This window comes from Podarcis vaucheri, assembly GCF_965113315.1.
Source record: "Podarcis vaucheri genome assembly, chromosome: 11".
In the NCBI taxonomy this organism is placed as follows: Eukaryota; Metazoa; Chordata; class Lepidosauria; order Squamata; family Lacertidae; genus Podarcis; species Podarcis vaucheri.
The window spans coordinates 39,653,018-39,676,486 of record NC_138749.1 but is presented as its reverse complement, the minus strand read 5'-3'; the positions used below and the strand labels follow the sequence as shown (position 1 = coordinate 39,676,486).

The window sequence follows — 23,469 nt, the reverse complement described above, 5'->3', positions numbered from 1 at the left end:
TACTGTATTGTTTTAACTAATTAAACAATGCAAATCCATAAATCATAATTGGTAGTGTTCCATATCAATACAGTTTTGCTAGTTCACAAAGAATTCATCTAAGCACAAAGTATGCAGTACCTGTGAGAATCTAGACCAATTTCATAGTTCTTTCCTACCAAATAGAGTGTGTTCCGTCATAATAAAACAGTGAAAATACTGGGGTTTATACAGGTTCTATTCTGCTGTTCGATAGCTCCTGCAGATTTTCTTCCTCTTTGATCCCAGGCTTTCTATCTTAATCTTCTATCACCAGTTCCTCTTGAGCCCTCTCCATCTCTAATTCTTCTTTCTATGATGTGTATTATGGAAGAATCTGAAGGGAATTGAAGGTCATTTTGTCCAGCCCTTACTCAGAAGCTGGAGCCTCCAAGCCTAACACCCATAAATTATCCAGATTAGTAGACCACAAGCAGAAAGCTAACCTGAGTAGGTTGAACGATATCAGACCTCCCTATAGGATAAGTTCTTGCATGCAACTATTTTCACTTCGCTTGTTAATTATTATTATTTTCAGTTCTAACCATCAGCCTTTACTCTGCACTTAACAGAACTCTACTTTTGCCACTGAGTTTCTTCGGACAGCAAGCAAGCCCAGCCATTAATTCGGCATGTGCTACTAGTGTTAAAATCAGAGAAATCAATGAACATAACATTTGGGTTAATAAAAAGGAACCCCCCAAAAAGGCAAAGTAATTGCTCGCATTTTTGCTTGATAAGGAAAATCAGCATGGCGAAACAGAAATGTTTTTTGCGGGACAGAGAGAGACAAAAATAAGGAAAAAGTCCCAAGGGAACTTTATATTATTTTGCTTGAATTTCACGTAGGTTAGCTTCATCAGTACCCAAAACATTGCTGAAGAGATTTATGTCTCTGAACCTGATCAGTAACCTTTTAAAAGCTCCACTCACAAATTATTTGACCAAAGAACAGAGGAGGTAGCAAGTGTCACCATACTTTCCCTCGTCGTGCAATTTCTCCTGGCCCCTCTCATCTTTCAGGTGAACGTCTACAGCGAGGAGCTTTCGGTGTCTGGCTTTTCAGGGTTCTGCATCATTCAGGGAGCCTCCACAGATAGAAAATTGGGGATACAAAACTGACTTGTGTGAGTGCTTGCAGCGTGTGGAGAGGGGTTATCACCCACTCTCCATTCATCAAATGATTGCTCTGATAATTAGGGAGGGTGCAATTTGCATCCCCACCAGGATACTGGGATGGATGCAGAGTTTTGAACCTCTCTGCTCACCTTGCCCTGTGTCTTTTTCATTTTGCTGTCATCACCAAAATCTGGGGGGAAAATTTTGCTTAGGCTTCCAGACTGGGGGTTAGCCAGCCCTGACCTACAAGCACCAAGGATAAAACCCTATTAAAGTTATATAGACCCCTGAAGTTCCTCATCTCTCTATTCTGCTAATAATAATAATAATATTTTTTTTTTTGCATTCATTAAACCAGGGGTGTGAAATTTGTTTTGGGCTAAGAGCTATATTAACATGACAGGAAGTGGTTAGGAACCACATTCTAATAGTGGACAGGGCCAAATCCAAAAGTGAGTGGAACCACACACACACACACACACACACACACACACACACACACACACACGTCTTAACAGATTCACAGACTCATAAACACACAGTGACAGACATTAACACACAAAACAACATGTCCCGGAAACAGAGGCAATATATCTGAGTCAATCCACTAATGTTTCTCCTTATTTATTTATTTATTTATTTTATCACATACACACAAAAAACAAAACAATAAAACAGTTAAAAACAGACATGCATTGTGAGTGGATGTATTCTTAATTGCCTGCATAGTACTGGTGGATTAGAAGAGTTTCCCTGCTTCCTTTCCACTTTTCTCCAAAGACTCTCAAGAAGAAAGTTTGTTCTTTTAAAACAGCAGATCAATGCAAATATAATGTCAGCACACAGCTGAACTGTAAGCCTTGCTTCACACCTATTCAAAGCCTCAGATTCCAAAATGCAACCGCATCACTAAAATTGCATCAGCGACTTTTTGTATATTTGCAAGGAGCACAAATCTACCTCTTTGCTGAAATGTTTTATCTCTGCGTTCTGTTCCTGTCGCAACAGATCTCCTTGTAGAAGCTGCAACTGCACAACCTCAGAGCCCTTTCCCCTCTCAGTTGCCCCCAACCAGGAACAGATGACAGGTGGGAGAGGACTCAGAGGGCCAGAGGATATATTGAATGCCTCTAACATGCAAGCTTCTAACTTTGTTTTCATAAGTTTATCTCGGCTGATGGGCTCAGTTTACTCTACAGCAAGGAGCAAGGGCAGCGTCCTGGGGCAAAATGTCCCTTGAAAGCAGACAAAGTAACAGAGAGAGTGTTTCATGGAGGAAATGAATCTGTTAAGCCTTCACTTAAGCAGAGCTCTGTCTGCACACGGTAGCCTAATAATAATAATAATAATAATAATAATAATAATATTTATTTATATCCCGCCCTCCCCAGCCGAAGCCGGGCTCAGGGCGGCTAACAACAATAAAACAGTATAAAAGTATAGCATAAACAACACTCTAAAATCATTCATTATAAAATTAATTAATTCAGGCCACTGGCAACCATTGGGCCAGAGCTCCGCGAAGATTGCCGAGGGAGGGAGTCAGGCTGTGTCCTGGCCAAAGGCCTGGTGGAACAGCTCTGTCTTGCAGGCCCTGCGGAAAGATGTCAAGTCCCGCAGGGCCCTAGTCTCTTGTGACAGAGTGTTCCAGCCTGGAAACAGAACATTTCCAGCATGAATTTAGTTCAGTAGAGCAGCTCTAAATGTCTGTTTCTTCATTTGTGTCAAGCGATAGCCATACAGATGTGCCTCACCTTCTTACTTACATTGTAAGTGTAAAAAAAAAGCTGCTTTTTTCACAGATGAAAATAAACTGCAGCTTCGAAGTTTGATGGAAGACAAGTACCAAACCAGTTTTGTTTGGTTGTAAAAAAACAACAAGATTGTAGCTGTGAAGTTTAGGGGTAGAATTGTGGCTGCTTTAAATTTTAACTATCAGAATTAGGAATTTTATCAGAGGGAGAACATCCATAGATCTCAGTGAGATACAGCAGATTTCCTGAAAGAATGTCTCTTTTATAGCCACGATTGCTTTGACACTTTTCACATTGTGCATTATAACGCCAGCTTTGATGGTCTTCCGAAAACCAAAGCTATTATGAGCTGCTATAAAATTTAAAACTAATAGCCTGGGAATTTAGGGCTTCTTTCCCTTTACAAAGGTTATAGAACCATTTTAGCCGGGGAGGGGGCAGATTTTTATTGGACATCTCCACCTCGAGGGGCCAACGTTGACAGATGGATGGGGCAACCCACCTGCCATTCATATGACATCATTATTGTCAGGGAACTGACATCAGAGGAAAGGGAGGTGGTAGGGCTCCCAGAGGCTGGGAGAGAGTCAGCAGCTAAAGCAGGGACCAGCAGGGGGAGCGAGGGGTCTCTGGAGGAGGATCTCAGTAATGCTGAGAGAGACGCAGCAGCCCAGGCAGGAAACAGCAGGGGAGAGAAAGGGGTGAGAGACACGTCCAGCGAAAACAGCGGGGAGGTGTCAGAAGCAACCGTAGGGAGACCCATACTTCGCCGGAAGCTGCCACGTCGTGAGTCCAGGAGACGCGTTTCCGTTAAGGAGCTTCTTTGCTGGAAACGCTTCCGCAGGCAGCCACTGTCAGACTCTACTAGTGACTAGAGCAGACATGTCTGAGGAGCTCTGTCACACACAGAGGTTTGTGGAGCCGCACAAACTCTGAGGGGGCACAATTTTAAGCACAAGCAGCTAATCATCCCCTCACAATTATGATTGACAGGTGTACTGCCCTGCTCACCTGCCAAAATCCCTTGCGCGTGGTCCCCAAGTGCCTAACAGTCATGTCACCCTCCCTGGATCCCAGGGCTGGGTTGGTGTGCGGTGGGCTCCCTTCGCCCTCCACACCCTGCCCCCCTCCCCCAGTGCCAATAAAGTACACTCTGCTGCTGGGTAGCTGTGGTTTCTCATGGGCCAAATGGGACTACAGGCCAGAGCTTCCCCAGCCTTGAGTCACAGCAACGGAACCTTTTCCATCGCTTTTCCAGGTTGCAGAAAAACATGCAAAACATGACTGCTTGTACCGTTTGCACCAAATGCTCCAAAACTCTTTGACCCCATGCTGTTGTTTTTTCCTCCCCGAATGATGGAGGTGGGTTTCCCTCCTCGCCTTCTCGTTCTTCAGCCTTGCTTGCTCCGTAGCAAGATCTAATAAATCAAAGAAAATCCTCGCAGCAACACGCCAATATAAACAACAGGCGCACAGATGGGTTTTATTTGCTCGGATTGCTGTCATTTGCGGTGACATAATTAGAAGTCTGTCAAACACTCCAGTTTGAAGAACGCCCTTCGCTGAGAGCAGATTTCGCTCAAGGAAATGTGCTTGGTGTCAGGCTGCAAGCAGGACTGTGGCTGCATACACCCTATGCCTTTAAAGAACGCCCAAGACACACACACACACACACACACACACACACACAAAACAACCCCAAAACTATTCTGGGCACTGTAGTTTGTTAAGGGTTACTGGGAACTGTAGTTTTGTGAGGGGTAAACTACAGGGCCCAGAATTCTTTCAGGGGAAGAATGTTCTCTGAATATGCTTTAAAGGCTTACAATCTCAGCAGTTTCTGCAGCAAAATGCAAGCAAACATCCATTAGCCAGCAGACTAAGGCAGGGGTCTGCAACCCGCAGCTCCAGAGCCGCATGTGGCTCTTTTACACCTTTGCCGCGGCTCCGGGGCGGATACTAGCGAGGGGAGGAGGCGCATTGTGCGCCCCGAGACTCCCCACTGTGGCGGGCGCTGTACTGGCTGTGACGTTGCATGGGGGCAGTGCGTGCGTTAGTCACGCACCGTCCCGACATCACCTTCCCGCCCGCTGTCAGATCGCGGCTCCGGAGATATATTTGTTTTAAATGTCGCAATGGTTTTGCGGCTCCCAGTTTTCCCCCCCTTCGGAAACGGGTCCAAGTGGCTCTTTTTGTCTTAAAGGTTGCAGACCCCTGGACTAAGGAATGCTTTTATTGTGTATGTTTTGGTTTTCCAGTCCGTTTGTAAGGTATCTTGAGGATCACCACTTGATCAAAAGGCAGAATATAAATCTTTTAGATAAAATAAATGGGGGCTATTGAAAAGTAACTTGATCTTTTGAGCTCTGCTTCTTTCATTTGTTTTTAAAGCACAGAACCAAAAAACAGGAAACTTTGACCTCATCAGTGCTGTACATTTAAAGTACTGTTATACCATGGCTCCCCCCCCCAAAAAAAAACTGCTGCCAACTGTAGTTTGCTAAGGGTGCTGAGAGTTGTTAGGAAACCCCTATTTCCCTCACGGTACTACAGTTCCAGAGTTACCTGGAAAGAAAGATTGGTAATCCACTTTGCAAATTGCAGCTCCAGTGTGTACATATATCCAACCGTCCAGTCAGTGCAAGGATTTATGCTTCTGCAACAGGGCTCCCCTCACCCCAAATCTGCTCTGGATCGCTGGAGACGTCCGAGAAGAGATTTAGGGGGATCATGGGAGGAGGAAAGTCGCATTGCGCGAGTGCAAATTCTTGCGCTAACAGGACAGTTACTTAATCTCATATTGAATACAAGCCAAAGACTTCCTTTCGCCATCTGCAGTCTCAATGAAAATGCCTCCTGCTGCTCTAATCTTAGAAATTAGTGCTCGTGATCCCATTAGAAGCTCTTTTTCCTAATGCTAATAGTGGTGGGAGTGGGAGAGGAAAAAAAATGATTTTTTTTGGCCAGAATTGGCAGCTGGGGTGGAGAGGGAAGGGTTATTCTCTCTCCCCCTATGGTTTCTGTGAAAACCGCCCATTCCTATTCTTATCCAGATAAAGAGACCCCTGATGTAGAGGCCAATGTCACATTTAGTATCATGTCTAATTTGACTCCCAGACAGGTGGGAGCAGATGAGCCTTTGGTGGAAGGATGCACTCAAGTTTTCGCAGGCGGATACAACTTGCGCTCCTCTCTCATGTCAGTAGCGCAGGGCAGCTCATTAAGATGGCTTTGTTTTGAAAAACCAGGCATGCTAAATTGGCAGATCCCTACAAGTTCAATTCATTACTCCAAAAGGCAATCATTCTCCGTCTATTCAGTCTATTCAGGGTAGCATAATACAGGCGTTTATACACTGCCGAAAAAGTTATTTGTACTGATTTGGGATTCATTATGAAGTGTTGTGTAGCCTACAACAATACTGATTGTGCTTTTCAGCCCTCACAGTGGAGTGGTAGGGGGAAAGAGAGAAATACACTTTCTTAGAAGGAGCAATGAGTAAAGCAAACAAAACCAAGCCTTGGGTAGGGCTACTGGTAGTTGGTCTTTGGCTCCTACATGTTGCATAGCCTTCCATTTATCATGACAAGAAAAGCATTGTGCTATAGGCTTGGCATAATTGTGCATCTGCCAGAAGGGTAAAAGCAGGAAGGGGAGACAGACCGTCATATGATCAACGTACTTGCAGTTGAATACTGTATACAGTGGTACCTCTGGTTGTGAACGGATCCGTTCCAGAGCCCTGTTCGCAACATGAGCAGAATGCAACCCACGTCTGCTCGTCTCACTGTTTCTGCGCATACGCGTAACGTCATTTTGAGTGTCTGCGCATGCGCGAGCGGAGAAACCCGGAAGTAACCTGTTCCATTACTTCCGGGTTGCCGCGGGATGTATCCTGAAAGAACGTAACCTGAACCGAACATAACAAGTGGTATGACTGTATCTGATTTTGCTCAACTTCCTTGCTCTACTGAGAATCAGAAATGTTTTCCCATTTGGGTACGATGTTAAAATGCTAAAATCGAATCATATGGAGATCAGAAAGCATGCATAAACTATGTATGGACCAGATCAGTTTATTCTACATACTAGCATCTTAAAAAGTAGACACATCCCCTTGCCAACAAAGGTCCGTATAGTAAAAGCTATGGTTTTCCCAGTAGTGATGTATTGAAGTGAGAGCTCGACCATAAAGGCTGATCGCTGAAGAATTGATGCTTTTGAATTATGGTGTTGGAGGAGACTCTTGAGAGTCCCATGGACTGCAAGAAGATCAAACCTATCCATTCTTAAGGAAATCAGCCCTGAGTGCTCACTGGAAGGACAGATTGTGAAGCTGAGGCTCCAATACTTTGGCCACCTCATGAGAAGAAAAGACTCCCTGGAAAAGACCCTGATGTTGGGAAAGATGGAGGGCACAACGAGAAGGGGACGACAGAGGACGAGATGGTTGGATGGTGTTCTCGAAGCTACCAGCATGAGTTTGACCAAACTGCGGGAGGCAGTGGAAGACAGGAGGGCCTGGCGTGCTCTGGTCCAGGGGGTCACGAAGAGTCGGACACGACTAAACAACAACAACAACATGACTGTACTAATAACATTAGTTCAATATTTAAGTGTCAGCCTTGTGCACAGTCTGGTAGTTGTTGTTTTTTAAATCTGTGCTAAATGAACATTGATGCTTCTCTGTAACAAAGGGTCTCTGCAACCATCTGCAGACATGATTACCCTCGAGTCCATTGCGAATTGATGGATTGCTCTCTAATGAGAGAAGGTCCTCCGCCTTAAATCACAAAAAGAGTAAGAAATGAGGAACCATTTCCAATCCCAGGTTGCTGCGAATAAAAGCAATTGGAAAAGGAAAAGCTCAAATCCACAAGAAAATATCAAAAGGAGGTACAATACAACATAAACATAATTATTCTAGTCTTTTGATAAAAAAAATTAGACCCTCCCATGAACACTATTATACATGCTGGCCCTCCTTCCCTCTAGAGTAGTATTACATCTGAGTTCGAAATCAAACAAAGGCATCATAGAAATTTCTCTGTGAAGAAATCAAGTGCATTTTTCTGTTACAAAACAGAAGCTGATTAATGTATTGTTGGTGCAGTCCCTAAGCCTGCAGTGCCAAACATCTCTTGCAATGAAATACTTAGCAGTGCACACACTGAGAATTATACATGCTACTTATACAGGGATGGTCGTTTGATGAGTGAAAGAAGATTTGCTCAGTTGACTGCCCAATTTTTTTTAAAGGATCATTGTTACGACAACAAAGAAGAGAGTAATTGACAGGTTTGGTACCTGATAACTACAAAATATGAATCAGACAAGATCAGTTTGCCAAAAAGCTAACTTTACAGTGGTACCTCGTGTTATGTACTTAATCCGTTCCAGAGGTCCGTTCGTAACAGGAAACAGCTCATAACATGAGGTGTGCTTTCACTAACAGCGCCTCCTGCTGCTGCCATGCCGCCAGAGCGCGACTTCCGCTCACATCCTGGGACAAAGGTCGCAACAAGGGGCATCTACTTCCGGGTTAGCGGAGTGTGTAACCCGCAGCATTAGTAAGGGGGAATGGTACATAACACGAGGTACCACTGTATTAAAACCACATACATGCGCACAGGAAAAACCTTAGGATGGCATACATATATAGCTGTCTTGTGTTTTATCCTCACAAACACCATGTGAAGTACAGTACTGGCTATTTGAAACCCAAGTCCCTCGGTTCATAGCCCATCTTATCCACTTAAATATTTATTTACTTGACACACATGTACTGAATTTATGAAACTTTTAAGGATGGATCTTTGCACTGCTCGAACAAATTATTCCATTGTAGCATTACATCTGAGCCAGCAGAAATTCCAAGGAAGGTGTTATCTATTTATATGAATGTTATTATGAACACTAAACTTCACACTGTGTTCCCCGTCTTGGGCATTTGGATGTGCTGGAACACAATGTTGTTCTTCTATCCACTTGTAGTGTGATGAAAGCCTGTAACATTACAATGAACATCTGAATAGCTAACAGGTCCTAACATACATTTCGATAGCAATTTGCCCTCCTTCAGAATTTGATCTCCTAGAATTTGATCTCTCAAAATTCAATGGCTCTGTTGAAGCTATTATAGTATTGAATGAAGGATACTAGTGCTAAGAAGGCTGTTAAAAGGCACTAAATTTAAATATTCGGCAAGCCTGGTTATTGAACAAGTTTCCCATTCTAATTACAGCTGTTTGAGACAGCAATTCTGAAATTCCTCACTAAATCAAGCTGATCCTGAACATCGCCGTACTGTATATCCCATTTCTCTCCAAATGCAAGCCCTTCTTCAATGCTAGTAAACCCAAACCACTAATCCTGGTTTCAAATCAGTTTTAGATCACTTTAATGGGATAGATGGGATGCGCAGGAGAAATCACACTTTTCAAGCATGTATTGGGGGGGGGGGGTGGAGAAGAGAAAAAACTAAATATCTGAGAAAGCTTAAATATACTATCTCAGTATAGTGTTCCTTTATTATATTTAAAATAAGAACAGCCAATGAAATTTCACACCTCAAGCTGAGCAACTAAAAATGGAATTGGAAGGAAATTGTTTCACACAGAGAAGTTTCAATGTCTTATTCAGTTCAAAAAGAACAGGTAAGCTTTAAAACTGGAGACATTCCCAGGCATACCTCTTCTATTCCTAGCCTTCCAGTGTTGGGCAGGAAGGTCTGATGAGAGCTTCTAAAAGCAGTTGCCTAGACACATTTAAGAGCTCCCATGCAATTAGGAGTCTGGATGATGCAGGGTACTTGGATCGTAGGGAGGCTTCTAAGTGTGTCAGGCTGAATGCACTTCTTCAGATCTTCCAACTCAATGAAGAAAGGTGAGGAGTGAAGTAAGTATGCCTGAAAACCTAAGATAGGGAAGGGGACGCATGCACCTCCATCCACCTTTCCAGTCTAAACTTTCACACATTCTTTTTGAATGCTTGGAGACGGCTTCTATTGGAAGGATTTTCTTTGGACAGTTTCCATCAAGGCTTCCACATAACTGCCGGCAGATCTCTTAGCAGAGGATCGGGGAACCTTTTTCATAGAATCATAATAGAACTGTAGAGTGGGAAGGGACCAAGAGGGTCATCTAGACCAGCCTGCTGCAATGCAGGATTTTTTTGTCCAACGTGAATCTTGAACCCATGACCCTGAGATAAAGAGATAAAGAGTCTCATGCTCTACCACAGGCACAGGCAAACTTGGCCCTCCAGATGTTTTGGGACTACAATTCCCATCATCCCTGACCACTGGTCCTGTTAACAAGGGATCATGGGAATTGTAGTCCCAAAACATCTGGAGGGCCGAGTTTGCCTATGCCTGCTCTACCATTTAGCATGACACTCCAGGGAGATTTCCCATGGGAAAATCTCAGCTTTGCGGCTCAGGGCTGTAATACCTCAAGGATTGCCTCTTTCCATATGAACCTACCTGGGCTCTGAGGTCATCTCCTGAGGGCCTCCTTCATGTGCTTCCTCCTCAATATATAAATTCAATAAATAAATAAAATGTAGGAAATCTTCCTGGGACCTCATGCCAGTGGTGAGCAGGGTTGGAGATACTCCAGTCTGTCTGTCTGTCTGTCTCTCTCACACACACCCTCCATTTCTCTCTACCCTTTTTCTCATTTTCCCTTCCACCTATCACATTTCACCCCTTCCCACCACTTTCTGTGTTAGGGGAATTTCTGGGGAACGCACACACAGTGAGAGGAGGATTAAGGGTTTTGTGTAACTTAAAGTATATAACTGACACCATTCATGATCTCCCTCTCATTAGGAAGTCCATGGTGCTTGAAAGAAACCCAATGTAAACTGAAGCTTCATTTATTTATACCTGCTGAGTAGGCTTATCGTTTTCAGAAACGTTCTTCAGAGTGATCTCAGCCGGCCTGTGAAAGACAGCCAGGGACATCCTCACCAAAAGTCTTTGGTTGATTACTATCAGCATATTTCCTGCTGTCCGAAGCATTACATTCAAAACCAACAGATACAGAATACAAGTAATGAGTGTTAGGAATACTGTAAACATTTATTTGCATCACTCACACAGATCTATAATGTACATCCAGTTTACAAAGGAGAGGGAACACCCCTCTGACACGGGTAGTTAAGTTTGGCAATATATCTGTTAAATGAAAGAGTAGGCGCTGAGAGTTCACATAAGTAAGTTATCACACTTGACACTCATCTAAAAAAATTAAGTTGGTCAAGAAACCCACAAATATATCTCAGTTAGTGTTCTGTGGAAGGGGAGATCACCATACAGAATTAACATAAGCAGAAAATACCCTGTTTTAAAATAGGTTTTAAATTTAGTGCACATTTCCCATAGACTCCAAACTTAAAATATTTCTGTATATACAAAAGGTACAATAAAATGTTACAGTGTTTATTGCAACAAACTAAGGATGCCATAATATAGATCAATTGTATACACCCAACGCTGATATTGGCTTCTTATTCCTTCTGTACAGCCTTCTTTCGTTGCTCCACAACTGAAATATTCTCCCAAAAGGCACATACTTATCTACAAAGAAAAAAAATATTTTTTTAAGTAAACACCATTCGTTTGAAATCTTTTAACACACACAAAAAAACCCAAATCTCCTCAACACTGCACCCACTTGAAAGCAACAAGAGGATTTCGTGTATATTATATATCCGGCATTTAACATACCGGTACTTGATTCTTGCAATGACCCAAAAGCTGAGTTCAAACTTCCTTCTACACACACCAAAAAGCCCCTACCTTAGTCACCAAGCCACCACAAAAGAATGGATGTACTGCAATTGAAACAAAAGCAAAGAGAAGGGGAAACGTGCATTTTGGCATGGATTGGTGGGGGGCTATGACTGTTTCTCCTGTGGCTTCTAGGCTGCAGCTCCAAGCCCAGGGCCTCAAACCCCAAGACTCTCCCACCACAGCTGTGAATAGGAAGACTTCTCTTCAATTACAGTAGGGCTAGGGAACGTGTAGTCCCAACAACATATGGAGAGCCACTGGTCCCATTACCCCTGACCATTGGCCTTGCTGGCTGAGACTGATGGCAGTAGGAATCCAACAACATGGTGGTGGGGAGAGATGTCCCAGGTTTCCCAGCCCTGATTAACAAGGTGGGGGACGACTTCATATAACAGACCAGTAGCACCTTCCACTCAATGGTACACATCTACTCCAGCCAATTAAGCTGACATGTTTGTGTTTTGAATTGTGGCCGTAACATTTTACAATGCAGAAGTTGCAAAATGCAATGCTTTTCGTTCTCTTATTTCTGACCTTAATCATCATGATTAGCAAGCTAGACATTGTCTTCTAATCCAATTTTTCTGATGATGATGATGATATTTAGTAGTACAGTGGTACCTTGGGTTAAGTACTTAATTCGTTCCGGAGGTCTGTTCTTAACCTGAAACTGTTCTTAACCTGAAGCACCACTTTAGCTAATGGGCCCTCCTGCTGCACCACCAGAGCATGATTTCTGTTCTCATCCTGAAGCAAAGTTCTTAACCCAAGGTAGTATTTCTTGGTTAGCAGAGTCTGTAACCTGAAGCGTATGTAACCCGAGGTACCACTGTAGTAGTAGTATTACTATTATAACCTGCCCATCTGGCTGGGTTGTGCCCCAGCTACTCTGGCAGCTTCCAACACATAAAAACATAATAAAACATCAAACATTAAGAACTACCTATAGAAATGTATTTTACTGAGATACTGCATCCCATTTTACTCCCATCCCCCCCAATCTTTTCTTGCCACCAAGCCACTGTCCTTTAAATCAATCTCTTTCCATCCCCCTCTTGCAGCAAAAAACACAAGCTTTACAGTTCCATCCTGTCATGAAATCATAACTACCAGAGCAATAATATTCAGTCCACTCAGCAATTTATTTTTGGTACACAGTGCAATTTTGAGCATACTTTATCTGCACAACACACAGCTAGCTATTACTTATAGGATGCAAGCAGTTCAATAAATAAAGGCATTATTGGATGTTAAGATATTGTTTAAGTATCTTTTAGAACCATCTCATAATGGCACTCAGAAGAAGAACTCAGTTTTCCAAGTATTTCTCTTACTTCAACATTTATATCCTTTCTGCACTCGCAGCATAATGTTTCTGTGGACATTTACTTTTTTCATGTTTATAGCAAATAAAATAAGCTGCACTGTTTTTAACTGTTTGCTGCTGACACGACTCAAAGTAGTGCAGCTTTTGACCACATCGTGTTATAAAAAGGGACTTTAGGAGATGACTTGCACCACTTAGGAATGCTAATGATTAAGCAGTATATTAATGCCTTGAAGAGATAAGGGTTCCATTTGCTTCTGTGTTTTTAGATTTTGCAACACTGTAGATAACTTTATCAGCATAGCACTGAGAATTTCCAACTCAGGCAATGTCGTATTCATTACTTGTATATATATTTGCAGCAAGGCGTAACATACTCTATGGATTACAAGCAGATAAGAGAAGTCTGTTCGTAACCTTGCCCAGACAGCTTTCAAATCTGTCATTGTGACCAATGTTGCATACGTTTTGGAGGCATAAGAATATACAAACAGCCATTTATAAGGTTGCTTCACAACAGTTAAACATAGTTATTAGTACTCAAGACATATTCAATGTAATTCAGGAGCTTCTTTTTCCCTTACTGACTTAGTAAACCAGTACCAGGGATTTGCAGGCTGCAAGCAGAGGCTTCCTTGACAATGATCCTGTAACCAATGCTATTTCAGCCCCAAAAATGGCTTGTCAGGGAGAAGGCAAGGCAAGAACCCTTCTTCCTACACCTAGTTTTATTCAGAGAGTGGATATTTTGTTATAGAGGGGCAGGGAACACCCAGGTGCAATGGGACAGGTGTAAATTCGCCATAACAATGAGAACAAATATTAAGAAGATATTAAGAAGAAGGGGGGAGGGAGTCCTTGTTTTGAAATAAACACTGTCTTGGTGGATACCTGAATGTGAGCCTAGGGCAATTGCTACAAAGAGGTCTCACTCCAGCTATTCTTACAAGGCAGAACAGGCAGAGAGTCAGTCCCCTCTCTAATAATTAATAACCACGCTAATTATTTTAAAGATCTGGATGTGTTGAATCAAGATATGCAGTATTCTTCAGAGGATTGGGGAAAATGTCCCAGCACCCAGTAACTGGTGGTGAGAGCTGTGCGTGCTTAAGCCTTTGCCTTAATTCCTACCTAGAGTTGTTTTTCCATTGTGAGGTTTCAGGCACATGTTTGCAAGTTGAAGCAGCTTAGGGATGCGAGTTTCAGGGAAAGGGTAGCTTCTGGAAGATGTGATACACATCTCCTTCCCAACATTTCTTATCGCACTTTACAACCCCTAGAGGATGCTTTGCAATGGCTAGTGTTATTGTAGCACGTCAGGATTCCTGAACTTGGAATTGGCATGACTAATATACAGCAAGGGTATGAAAGTTTCAATATATGCAAGAGTGAAACACAAATTAAACACTCAAAACAGAACAGAATATACTCAGTTTGGAAAAAATATATATCTTGGAAAATATAGTCTGTAAGCTTTGGGGCAGATACCATGATGGAACTGTTTCTAAACCTGAAGCAGCAAAGCAACCTCAATTTTTTTTATAAAAGCAGAGGGAACCATGAATTCTAATAATGTTTATAAAGTACTTTGCAAAATTAGGAAATGAGACAGCATGTATAAGAACTAATGGGGAAATAGGGCATTCAAGCAAGTTAGCTATATTCCAGAGAGAGACTTGGAAAAGATTGCCCAATTTTGTTGAGAAAACAAAAGCCAAAGCACAGCCGTAAAAGTGCAATTATCTTACTGTGCTTTCCCATGGGAAATGAGCTGTATTCATATCAACAATGAACAACTGATTGTTGCTGTTCCTCTAATATTGAGTATATTTCACTCAATTTCCCCCATTTTAGCATACAGAACTGTATTACAAGTAATTATCAACTAGAAGTGCATCTATCTAAACTGTGTTGTTTTTGTTTTAAAAAGAAGTTGTTTCTGTATCTCGAGACATATACACAAAAATAACAACCATGCACTAGCTCAAAGATTTAGATAGAATCTCATTTTTGCCTTCCTGTGCAATTTTAGTAGAGCTGGCCAAAAAATGTTGGTAGGTTAAGAAGCTGATCCTTTCTTAAATCAAATAGTCTTATTTGAAGCTATGGCCTTAACTGCTAAATAAATAAATAAACTCAAGTAAAGGTACAATTTGCCATGAAGCTGTCCAGTCTACGGCAATATCCACTGACACAACAAACACAACTCCTATTCTGCCCAACATCTTAATACTGAAAATAATGGCATCCAACTAGACAAAAACTGTATGCTAGAGGCCAGTTTAGTAGTGTTCTGTGTTTTACTTGCTTTTTAAGGCAAACTAAATTTTAATTCTGCTGATTGGGAGTGTCTCACTTTTAAGAATTTTTTTACTATTTTAAATTTACATGTCTTCTGTATAAAAGACATGAGAAAGCTGCTGACATTTGTTTAATAAAAGAATTATCTCAAATATCACTGGAGATGAGAGTGTCAACACAGCTTTACATCTACAGTGGTACCTCAGGTTACATACGCTTCAGGTTACATACGCTTCAGGTTACAGACTCCACTAACCCAGAAATAGTGCTTCAGGTTAAGTACTTTGCTTCAGGATGAGAACAGAAATCGTGCTCCGGCGGTGTGGCAGCAGCAGGAGGCCCCATTAGCTAAAGTGGTGCTTCAGGTTAAGAACAGTTTCAGGTTAAGAACGGACCTCCGGAACAAATTAAGTACTTAAGGTACCACTGTACATTGCAAAACTAGGTTGTTACAAGTGAAGTCCCATGCCACAATAAATCCAATTAGTCTACAACACACAAGAAGACCTGTGCCACCTGAGAGACTTAACACAGCTACTATTTGAGAAATGAAATACTACCAACAATATCATGTAAGGATAGAATCCTTAATTAATTAGACATTGCCATTATTTCTGGAGTTTAATAGCTTACAGAAAGCCTGGTATGCAGTATGACTTTCTAAGAACAGGGACATAAAAAATAGGCAATTTAAGTATTTAAATAAATCAAATGCCCATGGAACTAAAACAGCACCATGTAAAGTATGCTACAGAACAAAGAATACAAACGACTTATTCCTAAATTAAAAGTCACAGATCTAAGATTCTCATACATAAGTTTGGGGATAACTATTTCTCTCATGTCTGATGTTGGCAAAGGGAGGCTGCATGCAAGTAGGTTTGGCAACTGTGCTTGGAATGCCCCAAGACAATATTACACAGATGTACCGTGCCTTCCTTAAAAGAACAACCAGTGCCTCTGGTTACAGAGGCATTTTTATATCTTTTCAAAACATCCACTTCATCCATGGATGCAGAATGAAATACATCACGCTTGGTTTCCAGTCATATACAGTGGTACCTCGGGTTACATACGCTTCAGGTTACATACGCGTCAGGTTACACACTCCGCTAACCCAGAAATAGTGCTTCAGGTTAAGAACTTTGCTTCAGGATAAGAACAGAAATCGGGCTCCAGCGGTGCGGCGGCAGCAGGAGGCCCCATTAGCTAAAGTGGTACTTCAGGTTAAGAACAGTTTCAGGTTAAGTACAGACCTCCGGAACGAATTAAGTCCTTAACCCGAGGTACCACGTTCCCTCTTACAACAAGGAGAACATCCTAAACTCTGTCTACCAACCTTCGAGGATGATTGGCATCAAAGAGTGTTGTGTCGTCGTCATCATCATCTTGTTCCAATGGTGTCAGCTCTGTATTTTCTATGTTTGTGTCCAGAACCCCATACCTCCTCGTCTTTCTGTTTCTTCGTCGAAGTCTGAAAAGTGTGAAAGGTTACAATTTATTAACTGAATCACACTAATAACAACAGAATTAAAATACCCCTCTGAAGGAAAACTTAAGAAAAACTAACATGAATTCAAGTGTACTAACAACCATCTGTATAAGCATTGCATTATTGTAATTCACATGCGTAAGCAGGATGCCCAATTCGACAGTCAAGCACTGAAAAACTATTGATTTGTATAATGTGATTGCACAATTTTAGTTTGCTTCAAAGAAAATTCAGCTTAATTTAGCAAACAGTATGAATAGTCCTGCATTTTATCTTGCCAGATCTTACTCCCTTAACTGCAGAAGTCCAAAAGGGAAACAGGGAGGGATGTGCTCTTCCATGGTTGAATAAGAAAACACACACACTCACAAAACACTTCTCAATTTCAAGCCAGAAGCTCCCACCAAGGCACAAGTACAGTGGTACCTTGGGTTATAGACGCTTCGGGTTACAGACGCTTCAGGTTACAGACTCCGCTAACCCAGAAATACTACCTCGGGTTAAGAACGCTGCTTCAGGATGAGAACAGAAATCGTGCAGTGGCGGCAGCGGGAGGCCCCATTAGCTAAAGTGGTACCTCAGGTTAAGAACAGCTTCAGGTTAAGAACAGACCTCCAGAACAAATTAAGTTCTTAACCCGAGGTACCACTGTATCAGAATATCATATTGTAATTTTGGGGAAATAATACAATATTGCTACTTTAACACTCAGCCAATGTAGCTATTGACTTGTGTCCAATATGTTTCACATGTTGGTCTTTGAGTATTTTTTATGTAGCCAGAACAACATCTATGCACAAGAGAGAGGTATCAGATGTTTCTGGGGAACCCCAAGTTTTGAATGTCAAAAAAAGCCCTTGGGGCGGAGAAGCCCAAGTGGAGGAAGACAAAAACAGTCTAGTGAGGACTGGGGATGTTGACAAAGAATGATGAGGACATTGGATCAGAAGGGAATAAAATAGAATATTCTGAAGATAACTGAAAAGGTGAAGAACAGCAGGACCTATTTGTACGACCCTGTGATGGAGCTGTAAGACTGCAAACAGGTCACAAATCAGATCTATTTTACAGAAGCTTAATTATACTCTGATGGTGCAGTCTATACCAGAGATCTTACTTAAGCCACTAAATCAAAGGGAAAAAAATTCACTGAAAACTTGTCTGAAGAAATTCCAGTAAAATGCCAACTGTCAAGGAATGGCACAATCATGTGCTTGGTGCTGCCACCTTATGGCAGGGCACTGTCAAAATAATTTCCTGATTGATTTCTTAGCATATAAATGCTGCAATCCGACGCACACTTACTTGGGAACAAGTTAAAACGAACTTTCATTTTGTTCTCATTCAGAAGTTTCATGCTACAAGTATGTTGGGTGTTTTATGATTCTAATCACATCCATATTCAACAACTAAGTGAGGCAGGATTTTGTTCTCGCTTAATAAATTACAGGGCCTAAAGAGAGTTACTAGTCCAAGGCTGCCAAAACAAATCTTAGCTAAAGATGAATCGGATGAGGGGACCATTTGCCAAAATGCAAACTATAATGTTATTGCAAAGCTGTTAAAGAACAAGATGAAGGACTGTGTTGCTTGTTTCCCACTAAATACAGTCTTATGCAACAGCCTTAATTTGTGATTCGAGGACCCGATCCCCGCTTGGGGAATAAAGACACGTGGACACAGAATGTAAGGTTAATGGGTAAGGTAAAGGCCACAACTTTACTGATTACAGCATGTGAGAAGGTATTGGCTTAGGCATTGGACCACGGAACATTAGACTCCACCCACTCGTAGAGGGGTGAGTCTGAGGAGGGGTTAACCACCAGTAGGGGAAGCCCGTTGATGCTAATCCAACTATAGGCTCTCTTCCTGATGTCACCGAGGGTCGTGCCATGGCCCCCCGCCACACGGGCATCGGACAGGATCCACGACCGCCGGATTCCTTTAGCGGAATACCCAAAATTGTTGGGGAAGGCGATGGCCACACCTTGCCCCCCAAAACACCAACAACACATTCCAATGCCTAACCGCCACCCGAGCCGCAACAGCCTTAATTTCACTGTGAACAATATATGACAAATGGTGCAAGGCAGGCTTAAACTTTTTATTATGTAAGAATATAAGGCCAGATGTCCAACACAGTTCAACAATTTGGTCAGAAACTATCTCTATATGCTTTTCACAAATAGGATGATTGTGAGAAAATCTGTAATTTAAATGTATCATTATAAGTCTGATGACAATCAAATGCAGAACAGGAGTTTAAGCATTTATGAAACTCATTCTGATGAAATGCATGCATTACACAAATGAACATTTTAAGAATACATTTGCCTGAGTTATGTGAAGAAAATGTAACTTCTCTCTAATGTATTTTTTGTTCTTGAAGCAGAAAAATAAGTTGAAACAATAAAGCAGCCACTTCATTTTAAGTATTCCATTTCTACAGAATATTCCTTGAAAGTGAGCACACTTCCATGAATTCACAAGATGTAGATTTAATATCCAGAACTTTGTCAGTTGTCCTTGAAAAGGCTTACTCTGTAATTTGTGCAAATGCCATTTTAAATTCTATCCAGGTTGCCGATTTTATGCTGAAATACATTTTGGACATTCTGATTCTTTATTTAGAATATATCTATCTTCTGGTTAATGCAAAATGAGACTGATGCAACATATGACATGTACCGACTTGTCAGTCGTTTTTCTCAGAGACTATAGTCCTTACAGAATATGATGCTTCAAATCATAAAAGAGCTCTGCTCAACAAGCCCTACAGTCCATCCTCCTATTTCACAGTTTATGGTTTTCTTATCCCCTTTCTATTTTTCCTGTTATAGTTTATGTATTAATTTTTATTCTGTAAGAAAAGTTCAAACAAAGGGCGGTCAATTAATACCTATAATAAAATAAACAAACATTTTCAACAGATCCTTTTGGAATGCTAAGAGACAGGATATGAAATTGACAGCTCTCACCAACACCCATATGTTGCATGTTATCAGCATGCTGTTCACAGGTATACTGCTGCTGATTGTGGAAACTCTACTTAACCCTATCAGGACTAACACTTGTGGATAGATGTATTCTCCATGAACTTGTCTAATCCCCTTAAGAGCAAAGTCAGCTACTATAATCACGTAGTGTAGCCGTGAATTTACTAAGTAAATTCTACATGGTTTAGAAAAAGAAGGTGTGGGGTGGGAGTGGGAAGAGAAAATTCTTAAGGTTGAAAAATCAATACATAATTTCATAATGTGTTGTCACACCATCCTTCTGAAGGCCATTGCTAAAGATAAGCAGGCCTGGATCTGGTCACAGCTTTTGAGGGGTGAATTACTGGGAACTACATGTACCCTGCCTTTAGCTCCATAACATAAGGAAGGTAGGATACAGTAACAATATAAGATCTAATCAAAATAAATTTTAAATACATTGGTAAACCTGCACATGCACATGGGCTCTACCATTTCAGACTTCTTCTTCTTCCTCTTATTATTATTATTATTCCAACTGTAGGTGGATTTGCAGGATTGAATGGTCCTTAGCAAAAATAAATAAATGTATATACATCACACAAACACACATGCATGCATATACATTAATATACAAAGGAAGTTAGGCTACAAAGTGCCCTGCTTTTCTATATAAAGGAGTCAATAAAGCTTGCACCGACTTGGCAGCCAAGTCAAAATCTGTGGTCATCAGACTTTTCCTTCACTGCATGTTTTCTCAGAAGTTACTCCCACTGAGCTCAATATGGCTTAGATCCATGAACCATGTTGCAGTCAGGTTGGGAGGCTATTGAGGAGAGGTAGGACACAGAATGCCAGCCATCACTCAAATGGCCCCTCCAACCCTTCCTCTCCAGAACACGGGAAAGGGTGGGATTTGGTTTGGTTTGGGTGCGGAGTGCCTGGCTGCTCACTGTCCAAACAATCAACTCCAACCTTCCTCTCAAGTTGGAAGCTGCACCAGAAGTAGCTGTGTTGTGCCTCCAACATGCAGTGTAACTAAGCGGTAGGGCATCACAATGCTCCCTCTAACTCCAAACTGAAAAGCAAAGATGGAGTTTAATTATGCTCACCAGATAGCAGTGAAAGTGAGTGTGGAGCATGACCAGAAACTTAGGCCAGATCCTGAGCATGTTCGGCTCACTCACATGACTCGGCAACCCAGGTTCAGACTATTTTAAAGGCTTACGCAGAGCTATGCTACTGAGTGCAGCTTGGATCTGGGGTAACATTTGGTGGCTTAACTAACACCAGCATCTTGTGCATATAGATTACCCTCTAGGCTGTTTTTTTCTTCTTCTTCAAAACATAGAAGCTGCTTCAGATCCTTGATATTTTGGTTGCCCTTCTATGCGTTTTTCCCAGATGCATACAACATCCCAAACAAAGTCACACTATACCACAAAACAAATTAGTTCCCACACAGGACTAGATTACAGAGAAAGGTTTGTTTCATGGCTTTTAAAGCCCACTGCTTACTTGTTTTAGATACATATACTCAGGAAAACGTGCAGTTTTTTATATAGATCTACCTGCGTACTGAATATGTTAATCCAACACAAGTACTGCTAGTTTCTCAGGGTTTGTGCCACAGGCTCCCCAGTTGCTGGCCTCGAGTCTACAGTGGAACTCTGCTAGTTACGACTTCTCTCTCCAGTCTTATTTAACTACAAAATGATCATTATGCTAAGCAGCAGTCCCTTTCACTGGATGCAAAACCTGCCCAGAAATGACCTTCCAGAAACACATAAGATAGCACTTAAGATAAGGAGTGCCAGGCTTGAATCAGATACACCAGCGACATGTGCTCTATCAGATACACCAAGGTAAACAAGGACCAGGGGAACACACGACAGCCTAAAGGGGATGTTTCGCAGGTGTGTAATAAGAGAGGGCCATGGGTCACAGAACTGAAGAGTTGGAAGGGACCCCATGGGTCATCTAGTCCAACCCCCTGCAGTGCAGGAATCTCAGCTAAAGCATCTGAAACAGATCCAAACTCTGCTTTAAAATCTCCAAGGAAGGAGAGACCACAAATTCCTGATGGAGACTGTTCCACTGTCAAACAGCTCAAAGTTTTCTCTGATGTTTAGTCAGAACCTCCTTCCTTGTAACTTGAAGCCACTGGTTTGCATCCTACCCTCTAGAGAAGGAGAAAGGGGGGGAAAGCTTGCTCTCTCTCCCACATGAAAGACCTTGAGATGGCTGCCATATCTCCTCCATGCATATTCCTGCATTGCAGGGGTGAGGTTGGACTAGATGACGGTCCCTTCCGTGATTCAAAGTGTTGGTGCTGACCTTTAAAGCCCTAAACGGTCTCGGCCCAGTATACCTGAAGGAGTGTCTCCACCCCCATCGTTCAGCCCGGACACTGAGGTCCAGCGCCGAGGGCCTTCTGGTAGTTCCCTCCCTGCGAGAAGTGAGGTTACAGGGAACTGAGCAGAGGGCCTTCTCAGTAGTGGCACCCTTCAGATGTCAAGGATATAAACAACTATCTGACTTTTGGAAGACATCTGAAAGCAGCACTGTTTAGGGAAGTTTTTAATGTTTGATGTCTTATCCTGTTTTTAATATTGTGCTGGGGGCCGCCCAGAGTGCCTGGGGAGATCCAGGCAGATGGGTGGGGTATAAATAAATAATAATTATTACTACTATTATCATTATTAGAAACTTCTTTCTTGTAACTTGAAGCCACCCTCCAGAGCAGGAGAAAATGAAGCTTGCTCCCTCCTCTCCGACGTGGAAGACCTCGAGATGGCTATCATTGCAAGCAGGGTTGGACTAGATGACTTCTCGGGGTCCCTTCCGTGATTCTAAGATGCAACAGGGCTGAGAAAGGGAGAGGACACCCTAGCCAACCTCCCTCCCCTTCTTCTTGGAGGGGGGAGGGGGACGGGACACCCCTCAGACTCAGTTTCCCCAAAGCCAAGTGGAAACGAGGAGGGGGAGATCCCCAAACCCTTCCGATATCGAATGAGCGATCGATCGCTGGGTAGACAGATTACAGGGGTCCCTCCTGCTGCCCCAGGCTCACCGCACGGTCCGGATGACGAAGTAGACGATGAGCGCGGCGCTGGCCAGGACCAGGACCGAGAGGGCGCGCTGGGTCATGAGCTGGTTGCGCTCAGGCGGGGCGGGCACAGCGGCGGCCACGCTGCCCACCCCACTCGCATTGCTGCTCCGCGCCGCCTCGCCCACGGGGGAACCGCTGCTGCCCAGGGCGGGCGCGGCGTCGTGGCCGCCGGGCGCCGCGGAGGCAGAGGGCGACGACGGCGCTGCCGGCGGAGGCGAGGAAGGCGGCGGCCTCAAGAGCCCCTGAGCCGGGAGCGCTTCCCCGCCCCACAGCGCGGCCAGCAGCAGGAGTAGCAGCCCCGGCCACAGCCGCCGCATGGCAGCCCGTCCAACCGTGCGGCCTAAGCGCCGCCGCGGGGCCTGTCAGGAGAGCAGGAAGCAGGAGCGGAAGTCCTCATCTTTCCCCTCACACGGCGCGGCCATGGAAGTCTCCCGGCCGAGACTCCCGCCCTCGCGCCTCAGGCGGGCCTGCTCCCACGTGACCGAAAGGGCCGGTTATTGCGCAGGCGCAGCAAGGGCCCTCGGTCTCTCCTTTCGCCCGGGATGCTCGATGGAGGAAAGAGGAAGGGGAGGCC

At 43.0% G+C, this 23,469-nt stretch overlaps 1 protein-coding gene across 2 annotated transcripts; it reads right to left on the bottom strand.

Annotated features, from left to right (window-relative positions):
- Window positions 1-10,949: 10,949 nt before the first annotated feature.
- Window positions 10,950-23,335, bottom strand: FAM174A (family with sequence similarity 174 member A). 2 transcript variants are annotated; one of them, XM_082191509.1, is made up of 3 exons: window positions 22,857-23,227; window positions 16,656-16,790; window positions 10,950-11,472 (listed from the first exon to the last, which is right to left on the bottom strand). In XM_082191509.1, exons 1-3 carry the CDS (start codon window positions 23,210-23,212, stop codon window positions 11,469-11,471), a joined length of 495 nt encoding a protein of 164 aa, XP_082047635.1. In that variant the 5' UTR covers window positions 23,213-23,227; the 3' UTR covers window positions 10,950-11,468. The 2 variants fall into 2 exon arrangements, with proteins under 2 accessions (XP_082047635.1, XP_082047634.1); XM_082191508.1 differs by lacking the exon at window positions 10,950-11,472 and having other exon boundaries at window positions 16,622-16,790; window positions 22,857-23,335.
- Between the last annotated feature and the right edge of the window lie 134 nt (window positions 23,336-23,469).